Below are 23,919 nucleotides of genomic sequence, written 5' to 3' on the forward strand. Positions count from 1 at the left end.
ATGTCTATCTTGTAACTGAATCATCCGGATGTGATCCTCTATCATATCCCGCATCCTGTCATGATGAGATAATGAAGTCACAATACTGTCCTCACTCACCTTCAGCTAGCTGGACAAATCATGTGAAGTATTACCAGCCTCAACCTCATGTGACGAAGCATCTAACTGTGCCTGGTACTCTCTCTCAGCAAAGTCATGAATGCTCAATGTCTGCTCATCTCTACCAGGTATCTCACCATCATGCACAACAACATCCTCATAATCATCATCTGAACCCACTACGTTGTAGTCACTGCCTGTTGGAACTAAACCATCCCGAGTACCTGTGACATCACCCTCTGACGACCTGTATACAATTGTCTCAACTTGAGTATCAAGTTGACCGTTACTATCAATCTGCGTAATATCCATTCCCACTACCTTTTGAAGTATTGTGTGCCCAACATCTTTCTCCAATCTAGTCTGATTTTTGTCCTCCCTAGATTCGGCTATATGCTGGTCACCAACTGCTAGAAACTACTTGTAGAGGTTTTTAGATACCCCACTTGTAGAGACCTCTTGTTCCTCTTTCTCTTTGTTCTATGATGTAGTCCTCTTAAACATGGAAACCATCAATTCATTCATCCTTTTCTGACTTTCATCCAACCTTTTCAAATTTTTTTTAAGCTTCTTCATATCCTTGTCCCACTGCTTCTGGGTACTTGAAGTAAACATGATTAATTAACTGATTCAATGTCCAATCTACCCAACAGGATGGCAGGTCAATAGCTCTGATACCACTGTAATAACCCCGATAGGTTATAACTTCTTCAATCACAAAAAATCTTTATACTTTAGTGGTTTGACATTTCATCAAACACTTTGCAAGCATGTGTCATTTGACTGATATAACTTTTCAGATTGCTGCAGTGATTCTTGTTTGGATTTGCCTCAAAGAGAATGCTTACAAAAGACTCCAAATTGTCTAAACAATGACCTAACATAAATATGCAACTAATTTTGGCAATAGTGAATGCATATATGAGTTCTAATTATGAAAATGATCACCTACAGCCAACTGGTATTTTAACAAACAGTTGGTATGCAAGCTAATTGGCTGATAAAAAATGATATATTAACACTCAAAGACAACTATTAATAACTAGCAATTGTATTTCCTTGATTGAGAATGAGTATCCAATACAATATTCATACTAAGTTAGCCAAGACTCTTGGCATTTACAAAGATATCAAAATATGATGATTGCTGGTAAAGTAATATGCACCTACAGCTGCCAATGAAAACTAATGCAATACTAAATATCTAACTTCAATACTCCCCTACAGCAGTACGCTATTCACAAGCATGATTAAATACAACTAAAGCCATGGATTGCCGACACCATTGTGAGAAATGTAAAAATGAATGATGTATCTATTAATGAATGATAGGTCTGATATGAAATGACAGTTACAACAGCACTCTATAGTGAAAGGCAACTATGAAAATACACATCAGACCTGGCATATGAAGTCACCTTAGAGAATAGATGTATTGCAATACCACTGAATAGAAAATAACCTCCTCAAGTGCCCAAGTCGTGCCTCTCTAGCTGCCGCCCCTGATTGTAGATGGCTGCAATAAATTACTTCAATGCTGCCTCTTCTGTTTTGCTTTTTCCCGATCTGCTTTTTCCGGATTTGTTTTTTTTTTTTTTTGCTTTTTCGAACTGCTTTTTCGGATTGCTTTTTTTGGAGCTGCTTTTTTCGGATTGCTTTTTCCGCCTGCTTTTTTCGGGTTTGCTTTAAAATGGCTTCCTATAATTTCAGACCTGCTAGAAATGACCTCCAATAATTTCGGCCCTGTTAAAATTGCCTCCTGAAATGCTGAAATGCTGAAAATGGCCTTAGGCCCAATGATGCCCTAGCTGAAGTGACTGAAGTATCACCTCCAAATGTGCAACCCTTCAGAAGATATTTCACTTCCTCAGTTATGCTAATCCAAGGGAGTTTTCGTTCCCAAAGATCAATTGACTATCTGAACCCACATGGCTCCAGAATAGACTATGTGACTGAATCACAATTTGATGTTAAGAGAGAAATAAACAACTGGATGATTAGAATGAAGCCCGGGGTGCCTATTTATTCTTTTCCTCCACTTTCTCCAGAAACTTCTAGAACATTATTTTATTTTATCTATTAAGTGACTTTATAAAAAATATTTTATAATTCAAGTCACTTTATTAAACTAATTAAATATAAAGTTACCTTTTAATATTTATTTATTTGATAACTTTATAAATAATTAACTTAATACCACTTATTTAATTAAAATAATTAATTAGTCATCCTCATAAAATATTCATTATTTTGGACAACCTACTTAATTAAATTAATTAAATCAAATTGCCTCCAAAATGGGGACATGATATAACACAACATCTCTTTACAGCTCCCGCTAAACTCCCATGGATGTGATAACTAACCAAACCATCATGCCAACTAACACCATAGTCGTCCTATAACCATGTACCCATAAGAGAACTTTGTGACATAGAAGTAGCAAACCATGTTGGATACATATCAGCATGATGTATAATCGACAGCTTTCCTTGCAAGTAATCCCCTACAAATAGCTGAGTTGGACGCTTGCATCTGCTAATCCCACCTTTCGAAGATGGTGAATACCCATCCCACAAAGAATGATATAATTCTGGAACCAACCCACACTGATGCATCATCAAGTCCTTCGTGCGTGGGTCAAAAGAAAAATGATGAGCACTCCTCATTGTGTATTCACGGTAAAATGCTCCAACCTCTGTCAATGGCTCATCACTAAAAACACTTGAATCAAGCAGCTGATCCCTTTGACTCTGAAGATCAACAAGCCGGCATCCAAAATCAGCTACATGGAATGAAGTTGTAATGTTCCTGTTTTGGTTGACATCGTTTTGCGTGCCGGATCAGTCTATCACGAACTCTCGTAGACTAGTGGTTGTGATGAGAATCATTCTGACGTTTATTTGAGGATTGGATAGCTTTTTATGCTCTTGGAGATATTATTTATATTTTATCATTACTTCTTATATTGGGCCTACATGTTATAATTCTAAGTTGAGTTGCACTTTTTATTTTATAAAGTTATTTTATTATGAAAGTGCATTATAATGGGATTTTATAATGGAAGTTTCTAGAAGTTCTTAGTAACTTCTTAGAAAAGGATGCTTCTAGAAGTCCTTAGTAACTTTTTAGAAAAGTAAATAAATAGAGGGCTTGGCCTCTCATTTGGACAGACGAGAATTGATGATTCTACTACCATTCTCTTTGAGCATTTGTGGCACCATCCAGGTCTGCAAATATTCCGCATAATCCTTGAGAACGATACCTCTCAAGAGATTGCATAACTGAGGAAGTGAAAGACCTTTTGAAGGGTTGCACTTTGGAAGTGGTATTCAGCCATTTCAAGTTGAGCTTAATTTGTATACTCAGACTACTTGAGGCTTTGAGTTTTAAAAAATAGTCCAAAAAAGCTGATTCTAAAAAGAAGATTTGAAAAAGCAGTCCGAAAAAGCAGTCCAAAGAAGCAGTCCAAAAATGCAGCCTAAAAAAAGCAGATCCGAAAAAAGCAGCCCGAAAAAGTAGATCCAAAAAAGCAGTTCGAAAAAGCAAAGCGAAAAAACAGATCTGAAAAAAGCAAGTGAAAAAGCAAAACAGAAAAAAAGCAAAGCAGAAAGACAGCATTGGAGAAAATTATTACAGCCATTTACAACCAGGTTCCTTTGTTAGCATTGCATTTTAGGTGTTACAAGTTTCAGCTGTAGGTGTGCATTATACCAACATTATCATTTTTGTAATCCATGTAAATGCCAAGAGTCTTGGCCATATTTCATGAGCATTGTATTAGAAATTTCATTGCAATTAAGTAAATAATAGTTGCTGGTGTCATTTGACCAATTCAATATCATTATTTATCAGCTAGTTAGTTTGCATACCAACTGTTTGTAAAAATGCCAATTGGCTGTAGGTGTTCATTTCTCATGCTTAGATCATATATATGCATTGAATATTGCCAAAATTAGTTGCACATTCATGTTAGGTCATTGTTTAGTCAATTCAGAGTCTACTTGCAAGCATTCTTATTGATGCCAAGTGAAGGAAAGAGCCATAAAAGCAAACTGAAATTTTATATCAGTCATATGATCCTTGTATGCAAAGTGTTTTCTTGAACCTTTATCAGCATTTTGGGATCAGATTTGAGCAGGGTCATTACAGAAGTGACAGATTTGCTTCCAGGAGATGGAAACAAATCAACATAAGAGCTATACTCCCAACCGGGTGACACTCTGCAAATGTCTTGTGTGGATGACGGAGTAGCGGCATGTACTACCACACAACTCTCAGGAGAATCCACCATTGTGACACAAGAGCTACCAGTAAATTGTCCTGTATCAACTGTCATGACACTAACCTCCGGAGAACTTGATACAACTAGTGGTTTACTGTTCTCCACCAAGGTACTTGTCCTAGCTGAAATATCTATGATAGATGTAACCACATTCCCCCTACAACCCGTGGATATAAAATCCTCATCAACTGCCTCTGTGTGTAACTGTACTATATCTGCAGCTGGTGGAGACTGTGCCAAATTCAACTCCTTTGTATGCTTTTCAATTTGTAATTGTGACTCTTGAATGGCCAACTGGGCACTTTGCAATGAGTCCAATGTCACATCAAGTTCATGAGTGAGCTTACCAATCTTCTCCTCATTCCCTTGCAATGTAACATAACAAATGCACTCCCATTCGAGAAGAAAATCTCTATCTGCAAGTAGTTGTAGGTAATTTTGTTTCATCATTCCAATCGCTTTTTGGAGTGCATGTATCTCTGCAAGAAAAAAAACACTATCACCATGCTCATATGCTAAAGGAGTACTCCAACCATAGGTGGCCAACATTTGACAAGCAATATCAAAATGCTTAACAGTTGTGGCAACCATCCTGTCATTAACCTTCAATTGGCTTGCTAAATGATGATCCCCTTGTGACGAATCTTTCCACACAAATCTTCCCATTTGTCATCCGCACTGTGATATGAGGTTGAATCAAAGTCACTCACCATATGATAAGTAGTGTGTATGCTATCATCTAGGCACACCTCTATATTTAGGGTTCTGTTGCTATGCACCTCATAGGATGGCTCAACTGGCGAGGTAGAAGCTGCCGATATAATAGTATCTTCACGAACTTCCACTTCCAAAGTGACTGCGCGTCCATCCACATCATGATCTTGGGATTCATTGTTATCAAATGAATTTTTTGATTCGTTTTCCAAGACCTGATTTTTGCTCTCCATAAGGTCGGCTGTATGATGGTCACTAACTGCTGGGAATTCATCATAGAAGCTTCTAGATACTATAGAGACCTCTTGTTCCTCTTTCTCTTCGTTCTGTGATGTAGTCCTCTTAACAATGGAAACCATACCTCGTGCTACTTTATCTAGTTTTGCAGAGTCTGAAATCAATTCATTCATCCTTTTCTGATTTTCATCCAACTTTTTCAAACTTTGTTTAAGCTTCTCCATACTCTTGTCCCACTGCTTCTGGTTACTTGGAGTAAACATGTTTAACCAACTGATTCAAATGTTGAGGATTACGTGACCATTGATTTTGTATCTCCAGCCTGTAATAACAGTCCGCCAAATCAAAAACCTGTGGAGGGTATACAACTTTCTGGAATCACAAGTTTCAGCTAACTGCGAGACTTAAATCTGAGCATGTCTCTTAGTTGACTACCCACTGTAATATTCTCTGCAAGTTCTGCCCAATGCATGCTGTCCAACCCGGCATGCGAATTCTGAGCAGTCTATGGCACTTTTTCTTTAGTGTTTTGAATGGAAACTGTGCTATCTTCCCACAAGCTGAACACACTGAACTTAAATTTAGATCAAGTGCTGATTGGGTTCCCCAAATCCCTGTTATATCTTATTCCAGATTGGTTTGAAGCTGTACGGCTTGATATAGTATCCTAGCTTTAAACAAAACACAAAAGTCCAAGGTAAACCTTTGCTAAAAGCCCGATCTGTAACAGCCTTAGGGAAGCTATACAAAAATTCTTCTCAAGTAATGTCAGATGCAAGCACTCACTCTGATTTTTCCTTGGAACCCCTACTGCAACTACTGACGCCCAAATCTGAGACCCATAAGTTGCAAAAAGAACTCCGTTTGGTGGCTAGGAAAGGCGCCAAAGCCTTGCTTGATAATTGTTGTTTGACCGCTATAATATTTTGAAACAATTTTTATCAACAGGTGGACTGAATAGTAGAGTTATAATTTTATCAAATAGTTCACAACCCTACTGGAACAATCTTAAAACCACTGTAGTATTTCTTCCTAAGTCTGTCAAGGAAAAAACTCCAAATGTGCACTGAAGGTATTTTGTCAAACGGATTATATGTAACTTTTTTAGACCATACTGCAAGAGGCTAACATATTATTGTTTTCTTTTGTACATGCTAAATTGTGTCCAAAGACATTAAACAATAATAACAACAAATTGTGATTTCGTAAGCAAATATCTCTATTGTTTATTGCAGAATAGTCAAGCTTCGGTTACAAGACATTTGGTCAAACAGTTCGTATGCAAATGCGAAGAAGACACATATTACCCAATACCCAGTATAGGTCGCATTCAATCTTTGCTTTTGAAGGTTTAATATCATGCCCACATGCTATTACAGTCCCAAATACATCCGAAATTAAAATCACAGGATTGGCGATTACAGTTTAAACTCAAGTAAGGAGCTTAGCACCTGGAGTGCGGAGGTTGTAACCCTATTCACGGTAGCTAGAGATGGTTCATTTGCTGTTGCTATCGAACTGAATATATACACTCCCGTCCGAAATGGAGTCTTCAACTTTTGTGCTCCTTCCACTTGTTACTGTGGGTGATTCACGGGCTTAATGCTGTCACAACCCTACCTGCGTTTAACAACTGCTGGTGTCCAATGATACATGGATAATATTTTCGTTTTGCTATTGTTTCCAGTTCCTTCTCACTGTCACGACCATGCCCTAAGTGGTCATACTCAGTTTGCAGCTCGACTGTTACCATTATGCTCGACTACCCTCCATTTACAATAGTTCTTGCCGCGGCTAAATCTCCACTAACCTGATTTTATGTAACTGGTGCTGTTCCGGCCTGAGTTACCTTGCTGTGATGAAATAACATTGTGTAGCAGTCCTAGGTATATTAATAACTGACAACGTGCCTCCCTTAATGAAACTCCCAAGCTTTCACAAGTTTTTCCAGGGATACTATGCATAGATGCAATCTCCTCATACAAATTGTTCTACAATCTGGAAGTTCGAATGTCTAGAAATTTAGAATATGAAATGGTAACTAGCTTAGTTTTTCCACCCATTTACCATGGCCGTTGGAACTTATGCCTAGCCTTCAAACCGAGTTTCCAAAATTGATACTATACTGTGTGTTGTTTTCCAAAACTGCAAATTGGAAATCCAAGAGCCTGCCACTTCTTCGGTAGGATCTCTCAATCAAATTTTGGCCAACGAACGGAAATCTCTTAGATTCCCCTGCACTTCGGGCTCCGCTACACCTAGGCGGGTTAACCTTTACCTCAAACGCTGACTGTCCGGTTTCAAGGTTTTCTATAGCGAATTTAAACTTGCAGTTCTTCGATTGGTAAGGTCCTCGAACTTAATGAAACTAAAATTGGATGCTGAATATTTGATAATTGAATGTTTTGTATAAATTTTGTAAATAATGGAATTGATGTTTGTAGAAGGAATATGTAGATTTTCTCACTTCAATAAAAAGACTAGTGCCTTTGCTCATCCGGGCGATAGAGTCAACTTCGGTAAATTTTTACATACAACTTCATAATGTTCAATGCATTTATAATGCCAATAATTTTAATAATCTAGATGCGACAGACCAATTATAATGCAATCTTAAATTAGTCCAGATTGAATTTTAACTCCACTGGGAGACAAACTGGACAAAGGTACGGAAACAATTTAATATTTCACAACACCTGTGATGATCAAATCTAAAATGCTAATTGACCATGTCCACTTATCTAATATCAAAATCATATACAAAATTCTAAAATATAATTATGAAGGACGATTCTCCAATAGTTTAAATCTCCACGCCATATAAAAAGTAAACAAAAGACACTTTATTTTATTTAAAAAATAAAATAAATGACTTTATATTACAAAATCATAATATAGCCCTTATCCCTCCGTACAATAAAAAATATAAAATGCTGCTTCTGAAAGTGGATGCGTGAATGCTCGGATATGAATTCTTTTATTTTCATTTGAGTATCTCCCTATTTATATTTTAATGAGATAGGGATGTGACTTTTCAAAGTGAAAATTTATATTATTAAAAATAAATGATTGCACCCTTTTAATAATAATTATCCTTAATCCTTTGGTTAACAAAAACCTTTGGGGAACAATTATTATTAATTCATTGGCGATCATTTTGTAAAATGTAACTCTTGCGATGAGACTCATTTCTTCATAAATTTGACTCCGATAGGTATAATCATTTTGAGCACTTGCGGTTATCACTCTTGGACGCACGCTTGTGCCTCATCATTTTCCCCTGACCATGTCGGAATTGCACTGGGTGTAGATAGGACAAATCTGTGATCATTGACCCCTTTACATATTCACTCTAGGTGTAGCCTTGGTGAATAACTCATTCATTGCCGGTATTGAGTGTGGGAGCTTGAATTGGTGCCACGATAGAGACTGCAACTCCTTTTAACTTACAGCTCCGCTAGACTATTAGAGCCCTCTATTCTCCATCGTTTGAATATTATTTTAGTTATTTCCGTCAAATTCCAACACTCCTTCGATAGTTTTGGAAGGCTTGTGATTTCATGACACCATCTCAAGATGAATTCATCAAAGCTCCATTGCTTGACTTCTGGCACACGTCGTTAATGGTTCCCATTCTTGTTGACGGTATTTCTACTGACTCTAGCATTGCCGTATGTTGTTATTTACATCGTGTGTGTTTGAGTGAGTGATGGCACCTGGGGACTTGTAAAGAACTCTAGACCTTGGCGAATGGCAATTGCAGAAAAATACTGAATATGTCCCAATATGAAGCTGTGCCTATCTGTGAGATATGGTGACAGTTTGAAGGAGATATTGTCAGATATTCCAATCAATGTATCCATCGTAAAAGAATACCGATGATTAGCATACACTTAGAATGTCATCGGGCTTCTACAAGGAGTCAAATTCTTTATTGATGATTTGCTAAGTTCCAGAATTACCAAAAATCGTTTTCCTTTACATGGTTGTTAAACACGCATTGCTCCTTAAATTGCTTTAACACACACTGGTAAATCATTGTGACCATCTTAAGGCTCACATATATATTTTGATAGTGCTTGGTAAATATATAAATGCCTGCAAGGGATACATAGCACATATTTACTAAACTTTTTGGTTTGATATCTTGTAATTGTTATTCATTTTGGCCTAAATCAGATGCATTTGAGATTTGCTTCAAAGGCAATGGTATGTGTTGGATTTTCTGTTCATGTTGACTACTCCTGGACATAGCCGGTACTGCATATATATTAGCAGTGAAGACATCTGGTGAAGACTTTCCTCCTGTTTATTGGTTTATATAAGCTTTCAATATGCGGTTCCTATGCCAATCTTGTTATGCTATATACCAGCAAATCTTGCTGTGGGGCCGTATCACCACAATGTGCCGCCAATGACCATCTAGGGAAGAATATAAGGCTTTGAACCGAGAGGGTAACCATAATCTGTTTAGGAGGAAATGACTGTTAAGTCTGATCCTATTTTCATCCTCAGCATAGACTGTGAAGACTCATCAATGGGAGTTTGTATTGAGTTGAAGCTGAAGAATACAAGAAAATTCAAATGAAATAATTCTGTGGAAAGGAAACGATAATTATATTGTTCCTGCAGTTTTGTAGTCATTTCAGGCATGCCTGAGAAAGCTGCTCCTGGATTTATGTTACTTTCAGAGCAATATTCATGCTATCGTTCTGGTGCTGGAGTAAATTTTAGACTGTTAGCAATTTGTGTTTGACTTCCCCAATTTAACAAGCTCTATCTTCCATAGCTTAGGAAACATATACTCCATTTAATATGATTCTGTTATTGCAATAAACGTTCTCTACTTCATCATTTTTGAATCTTCCACAGTGTCTCCTTCAGATTTTTATTCATGGCAGAGATATATGTCTGTCACAGTCTTTGTATTAGTTTGTTTCTTCATCAGACTTCAGAATTAATACTGCCAAGGTAACTTTGCCCAAATATGTGTTGCTGCATATATATGTTAATGTTCAATATCATCTCTGTCACCTGATTATATGATTGTTATTTATTTCTGTTGAACACAATCCTTTGACCACCTTCATTATTTTCTTGACATGGTGTTTGGGACTCTAAAATTTGCCAAAATTTTAGAGTTCCATCACTGTGCTGAACCAGGTTGTCTTCTAGTTACACGTTTTCCTCTAAAAATTACCTACTGATTCCTAATATTAGACCAAACTTCACTATTCTCAGAACTGAAATTCAATTTCTCGTGAGTGTTCAAACGTAAACCCTACAAGCTGGCAGGATACACAAGCTTTGATACCATTGTAATATCCCCTTCCGGATATTATTCCCAAAACCCTTGATATTTAAATGTAGATTGAAAAACTCGAATAGATAACCAATATGCAATGTAAATTCCAAAACTTCAACAGATTTGTAACCAGCAGATTTACATACAATAAGGTTCAGAAAACTTGTTTATTCCTCCAATATTCAAAAAAGTACATATATAAATCAAGAGTTAACTCAGATAACCATCAAATACGTTATTGTATTTTACAACAGCAATACAATAACATGCAAATAACCAAATGATCCAATCTTACAAACAGTAAAAACAGTCAAATTGGCAAATGCAGATGAAACCTGTAAGAAGGCTAGGTTTGCGTCCAACCTCCAAAAGTTTCTTCAAGGATTTGCATCCTCAAAGAAATAACCAGCAACTGTTTCCAGCTCTTAGATTAATATTTGTTTTAAATATTGAATCTTCATATATCCTCCCATGTAGAGTTTGTTGTACTTTTATCACTTTTCCCAATGTGATGCATGCATCTTTAAGCAATGTGGGATAAAGCACCTTTTTTGTCCTTTAGTCACTTAAATGAACATAGTACCTTTTAAATAAAGTGACAAGTTAAATGAACTTTTAAAGTCACTTAGCCAATAAACTAGATAATCGTTAGGCATTAAAATAATTGACCAAATGAACTCAGATAAGCACGTGCAATAGCTTGTTGGAAAGCTCTTGGCGAGACGCTTCCAATCCAACACTGAGATATCACGAATATTGAGCTCTGTTTACTCACTAAAAATAGTAAGCATCCAGACAACCTGCCATAACTGCTCTGATGGGTCCGAAATTGGAAATGTCTAGGCCAAATCTCGAACTAAACCCCATAAAGAACTTTCTTGCCCCGAAACCTAGGCGAAGTGAGCCGGCAACACTGAATTATAATGTCTTAGAAAAAGGGGACATTATATCTTTGAGTATATATGCTTAAACAAAATCCAACTACGTTCACATCCTGAAGTATGAAATGTCCCATGTTCAATTGTATGTATTTTGGGACTAATTTCACTTTCCAAGACTTGTTTCAATAAAATATTGCTAAGAAAGAATGGAGATATATTTTTTCTTGATGCCTCTCTAGATTGATAGCAATATCACTTTATATAAAAAAGGAAGGGTTCGTCTCTTATCGCTTCACCTTATTATTTAATAAATACATATATATTTAAATATAAGTATGATCATTTATTTCTTATTTTGATATTGTTTAGAATATTATATATGATTATTTTTTAATCATAGTAACCCTATAATTATATGTAGCTATTTTCATTTATAATATTTATTAATAATATACATTTGTTTATTATCATTCATATAGATTTTGACTCACCTTTGCCATTGATGTCAAAGGGGGAGAGTATTGGATAAAAAAATTGTAAGTATACTTTATTATAAGGAGTTATAAGTAGGATAAGATGGTATATATTTTGAAGATGATCCGTAATTTTGAAATTTTCACAAGACCACAATTTTGAAGACTTTTATGACTTAGCCAATTTTCTCATATGTTGCCAGAATGCCAAAGGGGGAGATTGTTTGGAATTTGACACTAAGAGGATGTATGAGGATGATATAGAGTTGTCATTTATGTTAACATACACCTACTTTGAAGAGGCTAAAACTTATTATGAGGTTTTGGATACTTGAATTTAGACAATTGTTTAAGTATTATTCAACAAAACAATGAACAGTCGAAGTATTTTGTTTAGCGTTTTTCATAGAATGCATTTCAGCTTATGCGCAGTTAAGGGAAGATAGAATGGGTAATGTAGAACATGTCTAGAAGAGTGCCAAAGATTTGGAGTCGTATGGATAGAGTTATGGACATTTTACTAGGTACACGACTGTACAAGCAGACATAGAAGATGACAAAGTAAAGGCATTTTGGTGGATTGTGGGACGACATCCTAGATGTTAACCCACACGTGACAAAAGATAATTCAATAGATTTAGCAAATTATCAAGCAGCAAGGCCGACAAGATGAAACATTTTGGTATGAAGGAAGAGCCTTTTTGTTTGTAATAGTGTAGCATTCTAATGTAATGTTATAATTTTTGAATTTGCACTTTTTATGATAAGTATTGATGCAAATCTGACGCTAAAGCAGAGCAAAGTTAGTGTATGATTAGTTTTTAAGAAGGCACCTAAAAGACAAATCATATATTGAAGATATCAATATTGTAAAAGTTTTTCTATCTCTTTTTGATAGCATTGTAAAGATATATTGCATGTTTGGGCAGTGGGCTATTTTGCACACTTTTGTATTATAATACCAACTCCTAACAGGTTTGAGGCTTCTAACAAGCCCTAGTCCTCTAACAAGGACAAGTACGCCATATGGATGTAATAGACTCCTAACAGGATCAATATCTTTCACAAGATACTTTTGATTAGTGGATCATTTTGTGGGTACAATCCCCATCGGGATTTTCCCTTGGCTAGGGTTTCCCTAGTTAACAAATAATGGTGTTATGAGCTGCATCGTGTTATGTTTATGCTTACTTTTCAGTTGATCATATATGTATGTTTAAAGATTGTTAATGATATCCATAGTTGGGAAAAAGTTTGTGGAACATTGATTCACCCCACCTCTTAGTATTCCCTACTTCTAATAGTATGATTATATATGAATTTAAAAATATTTTTTCTACGCTCTACCCATGTTTTTATCCAGGGAAGTTTACCAAGATCCTCGAACATAAGGTCAATGCAATGACAACACAGGGGTCTAGAACAAGTGGCGGTGCCTCTCTATAAGAAGTTTACTATAGCAACATAATTTCTACATTATCTGTGACTATCTGTACCACATTCTCCTTACCCACCTCCTTCAACACTTCCTCAATTACGTCACAAAGATACTCAAGATTTTTTGTTTAAGCTGAAGCATTAGTTGATTTCAAAAACACAATGGCAGATGAGGAAAAAAAGAAATTCAGTAAATTATAATTAAAAAATTTATTCACTAAATCTATAGTTTAGTGCTAGTAAGTACTAAGTAGAAGTTCTAGCGTCTACAATTACCTGTTTAGGAGATAAGAAAATTCAGTAGTGTTCTATTCTTCTGTTGGTTTAATCGTAAGTCATGATGGTGCAACCCTTTCTCCATACTGTACATTGCTCGTCAATTGCAAATTTTACATCAAACACCTTTCAGGTCAAAAGAGGACCTTTTTATCCTCTTCACTAGGTGCTTTAAACCCCGAACCACAAATAGTTTCATTTATCGCAATTTGCAAATAAGGAGACCTAAAACAAATTAAATATATTATTACATTTTACTTTTAACGTAAAAAAAATAATGTTAGCAATGTGGCACATTCTCGAGTCTTAAAAGCAAGGAAAAAAAAGATAGAAATTAAAATAATGACAAGTACCTTGCTGCATTAAATAGAAGGTTGTTGTAGGGTAAAAGATCTCCAAGTGCCATTTTTGCAGCCTCATGCTTCTCCTTGTTCCAACCCATGCTTTCAAGTGATGGTTGGGCACCCAGAGTCATGTGTGGAACAAAAATGGAATCTAGTATGGATTTCTTCTTATGAATCTAAGGTCCAAAGGTCACACTTACATTAGCACTAGTAGATGGGGGTAATGGAGAATGAAGACTTCAAGAGGTCTGTCCACCTAAGTTTTCCATTTCTTCCTGATGCTTCTTTTTTGATTCTTTTTTCTCTTCACATCCCTCTAAATGTGCTTTCATTTCACGTATACCATCCTAGGGAGCTGCTTTGCATGGTTTAGCATCATGCCTTGATGTATGTGCAAGGTGATATTTCATGTTAACACCTCCCCCATTATATTTAATACTACAATGCCAACATATAACTACTCCTTTATTGGGTTGGGGATGGCATGTTTCCAAGCCTTTGTCCCTTGCTACCCTAACACAGTTTGCATCTGGGTTAAAGAGAGGCCTAGATGAACTACCCTCAGATTGAGACATTATGCTGCTGCTGCCATATATCATAAATTATAAAATATACATCTACAATAAAGAAAATCAAACACTAGGGCTTCTTATTTTTCAAGGTTTTCATCAATATAAAATGGGACAAATCTAAAGACTACAACAAATGTATACAAAATGGAAACCAAAATATGATTCATGAATGTAAAAATAACACAAAAAATGTAACTTACCTTTTCAAAATTGCTCAAAATGTGTATATGCAACTCAAATTTGTGGACGCCTCCTCAAAATGATTCTTTCAGTTCCTTTCAATGTGTGAATGTAAGCTACAAACTTGCACAGACAATCAACAATCAATATGTGTAAGCCAATTGATTTGCTAATCTATTTTATAAAACCCCAATATTCTTCACTCAAGCCTTTTCTCTCTCTTCTTTATGTTTGCAAATGATGGAATGATCTTTTTAGGTCTTAGAGAAGGGATATACGCCAAAAAGCAATCAATAAAAACAAATAAAAACTTTTTATTTATGTATACAGACAGAGGATCTTGAGGGTATATAGGTCAAGGTTGCTGATGGTTACACTTTTAAGTGTAACATGATGATTTCAGATCTGCCTATGTGCCTAAATAATTTTGATTTCAAAGCTCATTCTTATGTGGTAAATATGGGAAACACAGATTTTGTTTTTGATATGAGGTTGCTCCATGACATTGGAGAATTTTATCTCAACCTTAGGGTCATGGAGATGAGGTTGAGGTAGATGGAAGAATCCATTTGCTTAAGGCTATCCGTGAGAGCAGTTTGAGGGTTATTACATTTAGATGAATGGAAAGGCTGATTAGACATGACATTGTTTGTAATATCCCAGATGGATATTCTCCCAAATTTATCACATATTTTCAGAAAGACAAGCAGGTAATTTTGTGCAATTGAAACCAGCAGATGAACCAGTAGACGCTCATAAAAAATACTCTGTTTAAAACGACTTTAGACTTGCTATTGTATTATATTAACCAAGAATACAATAATATGACTGGCAAAACCTCGTATAAATTCTTTAGAATATGTTATTGCATTATACATCAGCAATACATTAACAAACACCAAATATCCAACCTTACAAATAGTATTACAGTGAGATTGGAAACACTAAGAATGAACTTGTAAGCGCACTATGAACTCTGTCTCAAATCCCTTGCAATGATGAATAGGGTCTGTGTCCATGCAATGCCCCCTTCCAATTGTATCTCAGAACTAGGGGACAATTGACGCGAAGACTTTAGGTTTACAATATTTGATGCTACTATTTGCTTATTTTATCGATATGGTATAGATAATGATAATATTTTCAAGAATAATATATATGGATGGTTTCAATTAATAGAATATTTGTTCGTATGAATACCACTGCTATCTTTGACTAGACAATTAGATATGTGTTGAATGAATGGATCTTATTTTTATTTGCACTAAGCACAATATAGTGTTTAGTTATATAATCACTTACCAAAGTTAAACTACTATTGTTGATATAGACCTTTAATATATTCAATGAAGAAGTATGACACAATGGCTTATAACCACATGCAGATTTATGACCTTGCACACGTATGAGTGTTATTTTGATCTGAATTGTTTATCATTGCAGTTACCATACCTTCCCTGATTTTACTTTTAGATTCAGGCAATCGGTAATGCTGAATGGAGGTTTCTCGCTTGTGTCAATCGAAGAACTGATAAACAATAAAAATTAACTCTCTGGATGGAAGTGGTTTGATAATACTATGTCTAATGGATGCTTTAGCCTATCCGAGTAGTCGTGTAATGTTATCTGACCAATCTATTGGTTGATGGTTGAAGGATCTTGTTATATCTTGGAAATCTGAAATGTATTTGCAAATAGATCAAAGGAACCTTCTCTTTTAATTGTTGATTTTATATTATTCCTCCTTGAATCATTTTATGATCATATCACTTCTGTCCTTTCTTCTTAGATGGAGAGTTGTTACTATTATCACTGCTTAATAATCTCCGCCTTTAACATTCGATCGGTGTTTTTATTTTTAATCTGCTTGTGGTTACCTCTGCTTGAAGTTGCAGCACTAAATTTTCAAACAGTAAACTAAATAGGAATGAATGCCATATCTTGTCCTTTCTCCCGATGATATGTTTTGTTTCTCCTGCGTGTACAACTTCTGACCGGACTGTGAATATTGCTAATTGGGTGTTATCGGTTCTTATTCCCCACTTTCTTCGTCAATGAAGCTCTCATCTGTATTTTTTTTTCGCTGCCTCAAGTGTAAGATTTGAGATAAGATATTTGGAAAGCACTACCATATTATCTCCGGTAAAAATTATCGTTCCCATCCTCGTCGATATTTCTTGGCTGATTAAAATCTCCGGAAGATATACCTCCTTTAATGATATCTATGTACTATCAACTATATTGTTCTGAAAACTATATTATCTTTCCTGCATAGCTTTATTCTTGGTCCAGTGCCTCCATATATACATTATTATCTCAGCTTATAAGTCACATCTCCTCATTGATGAGACAACTATTCCTCCACATCGTCTTCCCTTGCTCTTTAGTGGTCATAGTCAAATAATGTTATCCCAATCATTATATCACTTGTTGAATTCATTTCCACCGATAATAATTTCTCTTTATCATTCGCTGATGAATCAAGAAAATAGATTTGTGGAAATCATTGACTTAGGAACTATATAATTATAATAATACTATCATTTTTTAACATTTATTTAACATTTTGATCTATTTATTAAATATAATTATATAAATAATACTATAATTATAAATATTTTGTATCGTTTCTTTGTTCTATCAATATTATATATTTAATAGCATTTTATTATTTAGTTATCATCGAAATCCTATTTGAATGGGGACATGACAATCTGCCCTTCTTCAAATTGCTTACCCTCAAGCAATTCTAGTTTAATGGGATTAGTTTGTGTTGTGCAACTTTGATATAACTCCAACAATCCTGAAAAATCAATTTCAACATCAGATTAGAATCTATAAATATCAAATTAGAAAATCATAATACTCAATCTCAAATACTATGTATAATTCAAAAATAGAACTTATCTTGATGTATTGTAGTGCTTCCATGCACTTTGCTTATGCATTGCCTTGTCCCTCAATGAGTTCTAACAAGTAAACCTTGTAATTTCTCAGAGCGGTTCTATCTCTTCCCAGACTTCTACAGATATCCCTTTAGGACTATCCATTTTTTATAATCCTTAGGAGAGACTTTATCTCATCCTAAGGCCTCAATGGATAAAAGGATATCCATCTCTTTTTAATTCAAACTTTATCTCATCTTAAAGCCTTTATGGATATCCCTCTTTATAATCCTTAGGAGGGACTTTATCTCATCCCAAGGCCTCCATGGATATCCCTTCAGTATTATCATCTCTTTTTAATCCGTTAGGAGAGACTTTATCTCATCCTAAGACCTCTATGGATATCTTTTTAGGATTGTCCATATCTTTTAATCCTTTAAGAGCGACTTTATCTCATCCTAAGGCCTCCATGGATATCCATTTAGGACTATCCATCTCTATTTGATCCTAGGAGGGACTTTATCTCATTCTAAGGCCTCTATGGATATCCTTTTAGGATTATCCATTTCTATTTAATCCTTAGAAGAGACTCTATCTCTTCCTCTATGGATATCCCTTTAGGATTATCCATCTCGATAATTCTTGGGAGAGATTTTATCTCTTCCCAAGTCTCATATTTAGTGTCATACAATTTTCCTGAAGCCTTGTTTTCTTTTCTTGTTTCAAAACTTTCATTACGATTCATGCCTTTTGGTATTCATTTTCTGTGATGCTCTTTTATACATGGCCCATCAACGACTTCCAAGGTGTTGTCCTTGTATGGTTATTCTTGCTCTCTTTACACTTATTGTTCGAAACTAATGCTATCCTTCCTCACATTTGCAAATACAATAAATACTTTGTAATTATCATTTACTTGACATAATATGCTTATGCTTTTGCCATGGCTATCAACTCTCTTCCTGTTTTGTAATAAGATAATTAATTTGCATTTGTTATCATCTGTATTCATTGTTAGTAAGGGTTTTTAACAGAAAGAAGTCTCTTGCAATTGAATGCTAAGAGAGTTGTCCCAAAACCCAAGATATTTAGTAACTGGACATTGTGTCCCTGTGAACTGAAGTCATTTTCAGAAAACTAGTGTCATCATTAAATTCTGGAAGTACGAATTGTTAATGAGCAGGGCCAGTTTTGATATGAGATATACTCAAATTGAAAAAAAATCAGCTAACAGTGATTGCTTGTCTAAATTATATTTCTTTGTGTTCTCTGATTCTCTTGGTTCTAATTAATGAAGCTATTTATCAATATAGTTTGACTTTTTTTGTTTGAAATAAGTTGATTTCAGCTTTTTTATGGTTGCAGGAGCTGGTTATAAAAGTTTTAGATGCGTTCTATAGTGATAGACACTATGCTAGGTTCTATGTGTTGGAAACTATTGCAAGAGTACCATACTTTGGTAATGTTCATGTGTTGAATTTTTGTTGCATTTTTTTTTTTTTTGTAGCAGAGATTTTCTTTTCGATAATGTCAGTAAGGAGATACTACTTTGTTCTGCCTTTGTCCAATTCAGGCATTGACTATTCATTTCTTGTCAAATATCATATGAGACTATGCTAAGATGTCTTTGATATGCCATCTTTTCAAATTTGCACTTCTAATTGGTTTTCTTGGACTTTTTATTCCATATGAGAAATTGAATTAATTCTTTCTCAGCATTTGTGTCTGTGTTGCACATGTATGAAAGTTTTGGTTGGTGGAGAAGGGCTGACTATTTAAAAATCCATTTTGCGGAGAGTTGGAATGAGCTTCACCATTTGCTTATTATGGAGGTAAGGACATTATGTTTTGATGTTTTCAGTTCATTCAGATGTCTCAATTGGGCGACCAATATATGTGTGTGTATGTGTGTATGTATGTATGTATGTATTGTATGCATTTATGTGTATGTACACGTGTATATATGTATGTATGCATTCATACATACATACATATTCAAATTCAAATTTCTCATTCTCATGATAATCTCGACTAGAATTTTGTGAGTCACTTTTATTTCGACTTAAAACTCTATAAGAAGAGTTAGTATTATGTACAAGCTTATATGTTGTAATGTTTCTTGGATTTTAGTTATTAATGAATCAGAACTAAGTCTCAAGAAATTTCCCTTCTCCATTTATGTGTATACCCTCAAAATATAAGAAATGATAGAAGAAAGAGGTGACATTGATAACTAAGAAGTGCCATAGAACAACAGAATATATATTGATGATGGATGACACAGTGTGATCCAAAACGTTGATGCCAAAAAAACATACACAATCAAATCCATAAACAAAAATCATTAGAGATGGATTGTGGAAATCTGATATTGTTAAAAGAATATATGTTGAAAGTGATTTTGTTATTGCAAAGGAGTATTTGTAACTGTTGTCAACTAAATCTGCAACCTTGTTGAACCTACTTCAGTATTTTAGAGACACAATGGGAATGATTTCTCAAGTGTGGGACCTTGATAAACTAGATTACACCTCCAAAGAAGGCACTTAGGCTTAGAAAGGAACCAGCCTCCTTTGGAGTTATGGTCTCAAGTTTAGCAAGGTTTCACACTTGAGAGATCATTCACATCATGTCTCTGAAATATTGAACTAATTTCAAAGAGGATGCAATTTCAGGTCACAAGAGTTTTTTGACTCAACACCCGCACTTAGGCTCAAAAAGGAACCAACCTTCTTTGGAGGTCTGATCTCAAGTTTAGCAAGGTCTCACAGTTGAGAGATAATCTAGTTTATCAAGGTCTCACACTTGAGAAGTCATTCACATCATGTTTATGAAATATTGAAGTGGATCAACACCTGAAAAGATATGGTGGTGTAAACAAATGTTCTTTCTGCATTTCTAGATTTGGAAGGAACATTATTTGTAGAAGGAACTAATCAGAATGATGGCTAGGTTGTAGACATTTTCTTTACAACATATCCATGGTGGATAATGGGATTTATTGCAAATTTGGTGCCTTCTTTTAGGAGCATTAAGAACCCAGTACTCCACATTCAACAGTCAATTCCCAGCTCCAGCAAAAGTTAGACAGAAGAGAGAAAAAATTCCTTTGTATTAAAAAAACTTGCTCAAGCTTTGTTACTGATAAACTAGATCTTCACCCTTTCTTGTCATTCTTGTATTTTACATATTCTTCCATTGAACAACATGGTTTGTGGATCCTTTTTGTTCTGTTGTAATGCTGGTTAGGTGTTCCTATCATGATGTATGGATGATCTTTTGCTTCTTTTGCAGATGCATGTTGGGTGTGCTTAGTTGCATGAGTTATCTGTGTATTTCTAGTTCTAAAATCCTATATCAAGGTCTATTATGGCTATCTCCTACCGTCTTGTGCTTGTCAAACCCCTCATCTTCATAAATTCTTGCAGGAATTAGTGAAACAAAGATTTGTGTGATTGCAACCCCTAACAATTTTAATGTGTTAATATGAGCAAGGAGAAAACTAAGTCTTGTGCATCACCATCTTTTCCGTTTAATTGTTTTCTTTTTCCCTTTCCATGTGAATAATTATAGTAGTGGGTATTATTTTTAATTTGTGTTGAGTTGGATCCATATGTGTACCTAGGCTTGGATTTGATCTCAAGTATAGCAAAGTCCCACACTTGAGAGTTCATTTCTATTTTCTCTTTGAATTATTGAACTAGGCTCAATAAGTGTGCTATTCTAGTCAATAATAGTAACCAAGCTAGAAAAGATATATAGACTAAAGTACAAAGATTGAAAATAAAGAATTGACACTTTATTCTTGTAACAAAGTATATATAGTAATGTAAATTGGTGTACTGTCCTCTTTTGTATGAAATATTGTTTCATGAGCTTTTAGCCGATTTTCGATTCTTTTCAGAAGTTCTAATATCCCCTTCCAAACTTGAAGTCAACTAGAATTGATAAACAATTAAATAAGTTTTGATTAAAGATTTAAACTTATTAGTCAAAACCAATATTATCATTACAATGATGAAAGGGTGAAGACAATGGACATGACAATCATACATTCAGAAATACATCGTGAAGGGAAGACATAATGGAATCGTGAATAAAACAAACCAATAGTTGCTATGATTTCCATGAAGTTGTTGCACATGCTTACATAAGAGACTGACATGGAAGACATTATAATTATCAACTATTATGAGCCAAGCATTTGATGATGTCAGATTGAGGAGCCAGACCATCTACAAAGATATCGAGGCTTGGAGAATGCTTTTGGTACAGACCTAATACAAACCCCCAATAAAATTCGATAATATCAGAAGTCAGTAATAGGAGCAACTAAAGATGTGATCTGCATCTAAAGGATATGATTCCGATGGTCAACATATTCCTGTAAATTGCCTTTTGTGGGAATTCAGATACTTTTTGATGGAGGACAAACAAAGACAGCGATGAGATAAATAGCGGCATCCTCTTTAACAGCAGATGTCCCCATTCCGGACTTCAAGACAACTAGAAGCTATAAATGATTAAAATAAGTTTTAATAAAGATTTAAACTTATTATTAAAGAGAACAATTAACTACAAGCATGATATCAAGTATTAACAAAGGATAAGAAGGTCAAATAGTGAGCAATCAATATTTCTATAGTTTGGAAAGGTAAACGTGGAGTCAATAAAGAGATATAAAGGAACAAGAAAGATAAAAAGAGATATAATACTTCATGAAGGTGCTTCAGGTCAATATACTCAAGTTAGTAATAACTAGCAATCTTATTGGGAGCCATCAAACTTTATTCAACAAATGGGGCAATATAATTCTTTGAATTGATTAAAAGTAATTTTTATTGGAACATCTCCATGATTGATGTATTCTCCCAAGCGCTTAATTCATAAGGAAGTAGGGAACTATTTAGCAAGGGTGGTTGAATCTATAAGGATCTTTAAGGTAGTTAAGAGTAACTAATGGTTAAATATCCTATAATCACCATTGGAAGGGAGTGAAAGCAATATAACTATGGATTCACATGATAAGCACCATGATATCTAGTATTGGATAATTGATACATACAGAGCCATCTTGACATGTATGAATTAGGGCAGCAATGCTACCTATTCTTCTCATCTATCATCCTTACAAATTATTGGATTCATAAAGGAAATATAATAATGATTGAATACTCGATCAGTTTGTCCTTCCAAAGCAATAAAGAAGGAATGATTATAAGTGGAATTTATTATTTACAGAACATATTTAATGTCCTTTATTGAAATGTGTCCTTGCTAAGATTCCACAAATAGAATTGCAAGATGTAATGTCCCCTTTTTTGGGACATTAGAGAATTAATAGGCCAACCCAATAAAGTATTAAATTGACTTATGGGGACTTATTACAGAATTATTAAAAGTCAATTTAATATTATAAAGAGGGTTAATAAGAGACAAAATGGCAAGAAGATAGAAAAATGAATCGGGTCACAACTGGATGCTTTAAAAGAAGGAATGGAGATTCATTTGGCAATTTTTTGGGATTGAGTTTGATTTTCAGATTTGTCTTGGAGAAACTTGGAAGCTTGCTGCTTTCATTTTCAGTTCTGGGGAAGAAAACCCTCAGGCTTTTCTTGGCGAATCAGACACAAACCAATTAAACTTTGGTGGATCTGAGACAGAGTTCACACTGCACGTACATGATATTTCTTAGTATTTTCCAATCGACCATATTACTGTATTGGATTTTGGAGTTATGTTATTGTATTGCTGTTCAATATAACACAATGACTTAGAGTATTTAAATTTGGAAATATTTGGTGTTTGCTAGTTTAAACTCGAAACTGTGCTTGCATTTGTGGTTTGATAATTCTGGAAAATAAAGTAGTATTTGTGCACAAATTTTTTTTGTGGAGGTGTGTGACAGAATTGGGAAAATACAGTTTGGTAGAAGTGAAACTTAAAAGTTAAAACAATGGAGAATCTTAAGAACACAATTTTCTCCAAAGAATTCAATGAGAGTTTTCATGGTGAACAACTCAGAGACTTGCAGAAGGAAGAGAAAATAGGGAATGACCTCTATATAGTTGGGTTGCAAGTGGAGTCTGTGGATTTTCCTGATGGTCTTCTTTCAAAATTGGAAGAGCTGAATTCATGTTTAACCAAATTGGATCAATTTGATTGGGGCCTATTGAATTGAATGAAGGAGTGAAACTAATGGTTGCTTCTTGCCTTAGTGAAATTATCAGA

At 34.9% G+C, this 23,919-nt stretch overlaps 1 protein-coding gene across 2 annotated transcripts in view; it reads left to right on the forward strand.

The window, feature by feature from the left end:
* The window catches only part of IM (Alternative oxidase family protein), a 158,083-nt gene that overhangs the window by 56,765 nt on the left and 77,399 nt on the right, over positions 1 to 23,919 (forward strand). For both annotated transcript variants that reach the window (XM_089806972.1, XM_089806973.1), the window contains 2 exons: positions 19,054 to 19,147; positions 19,405 to 19,520. In XM_089806972.1, the coding sequence (XP_089663098.1) occupies positions 19,054 to 19,147; positions 19,405 to 19,520 (210 nt within the window). The remainder of the gene's footprint in view (positions 1 to 19,053; positions 19,148 to 19,404; positions 19,521 to 23,919) is intronic.

The sequence above is a fragment of the Cupressus sempervirens genome, chromosome 10 (genome assembly GCF_028749045.1).
Source record: "Cupressus sempervirens isolate cs-2001-9-10 chromosome 10, ASM2874904v1, whole genome shotgun sequence".
In the NCBI taxonomy this organism is placed as follows: domain Eukaryota; kingdom Viridiplantae; phylum Streptophyta; class Pinopsida; order Cupressales; family Cupressaceae; genus Cupressus; species Cupressus sempervirens.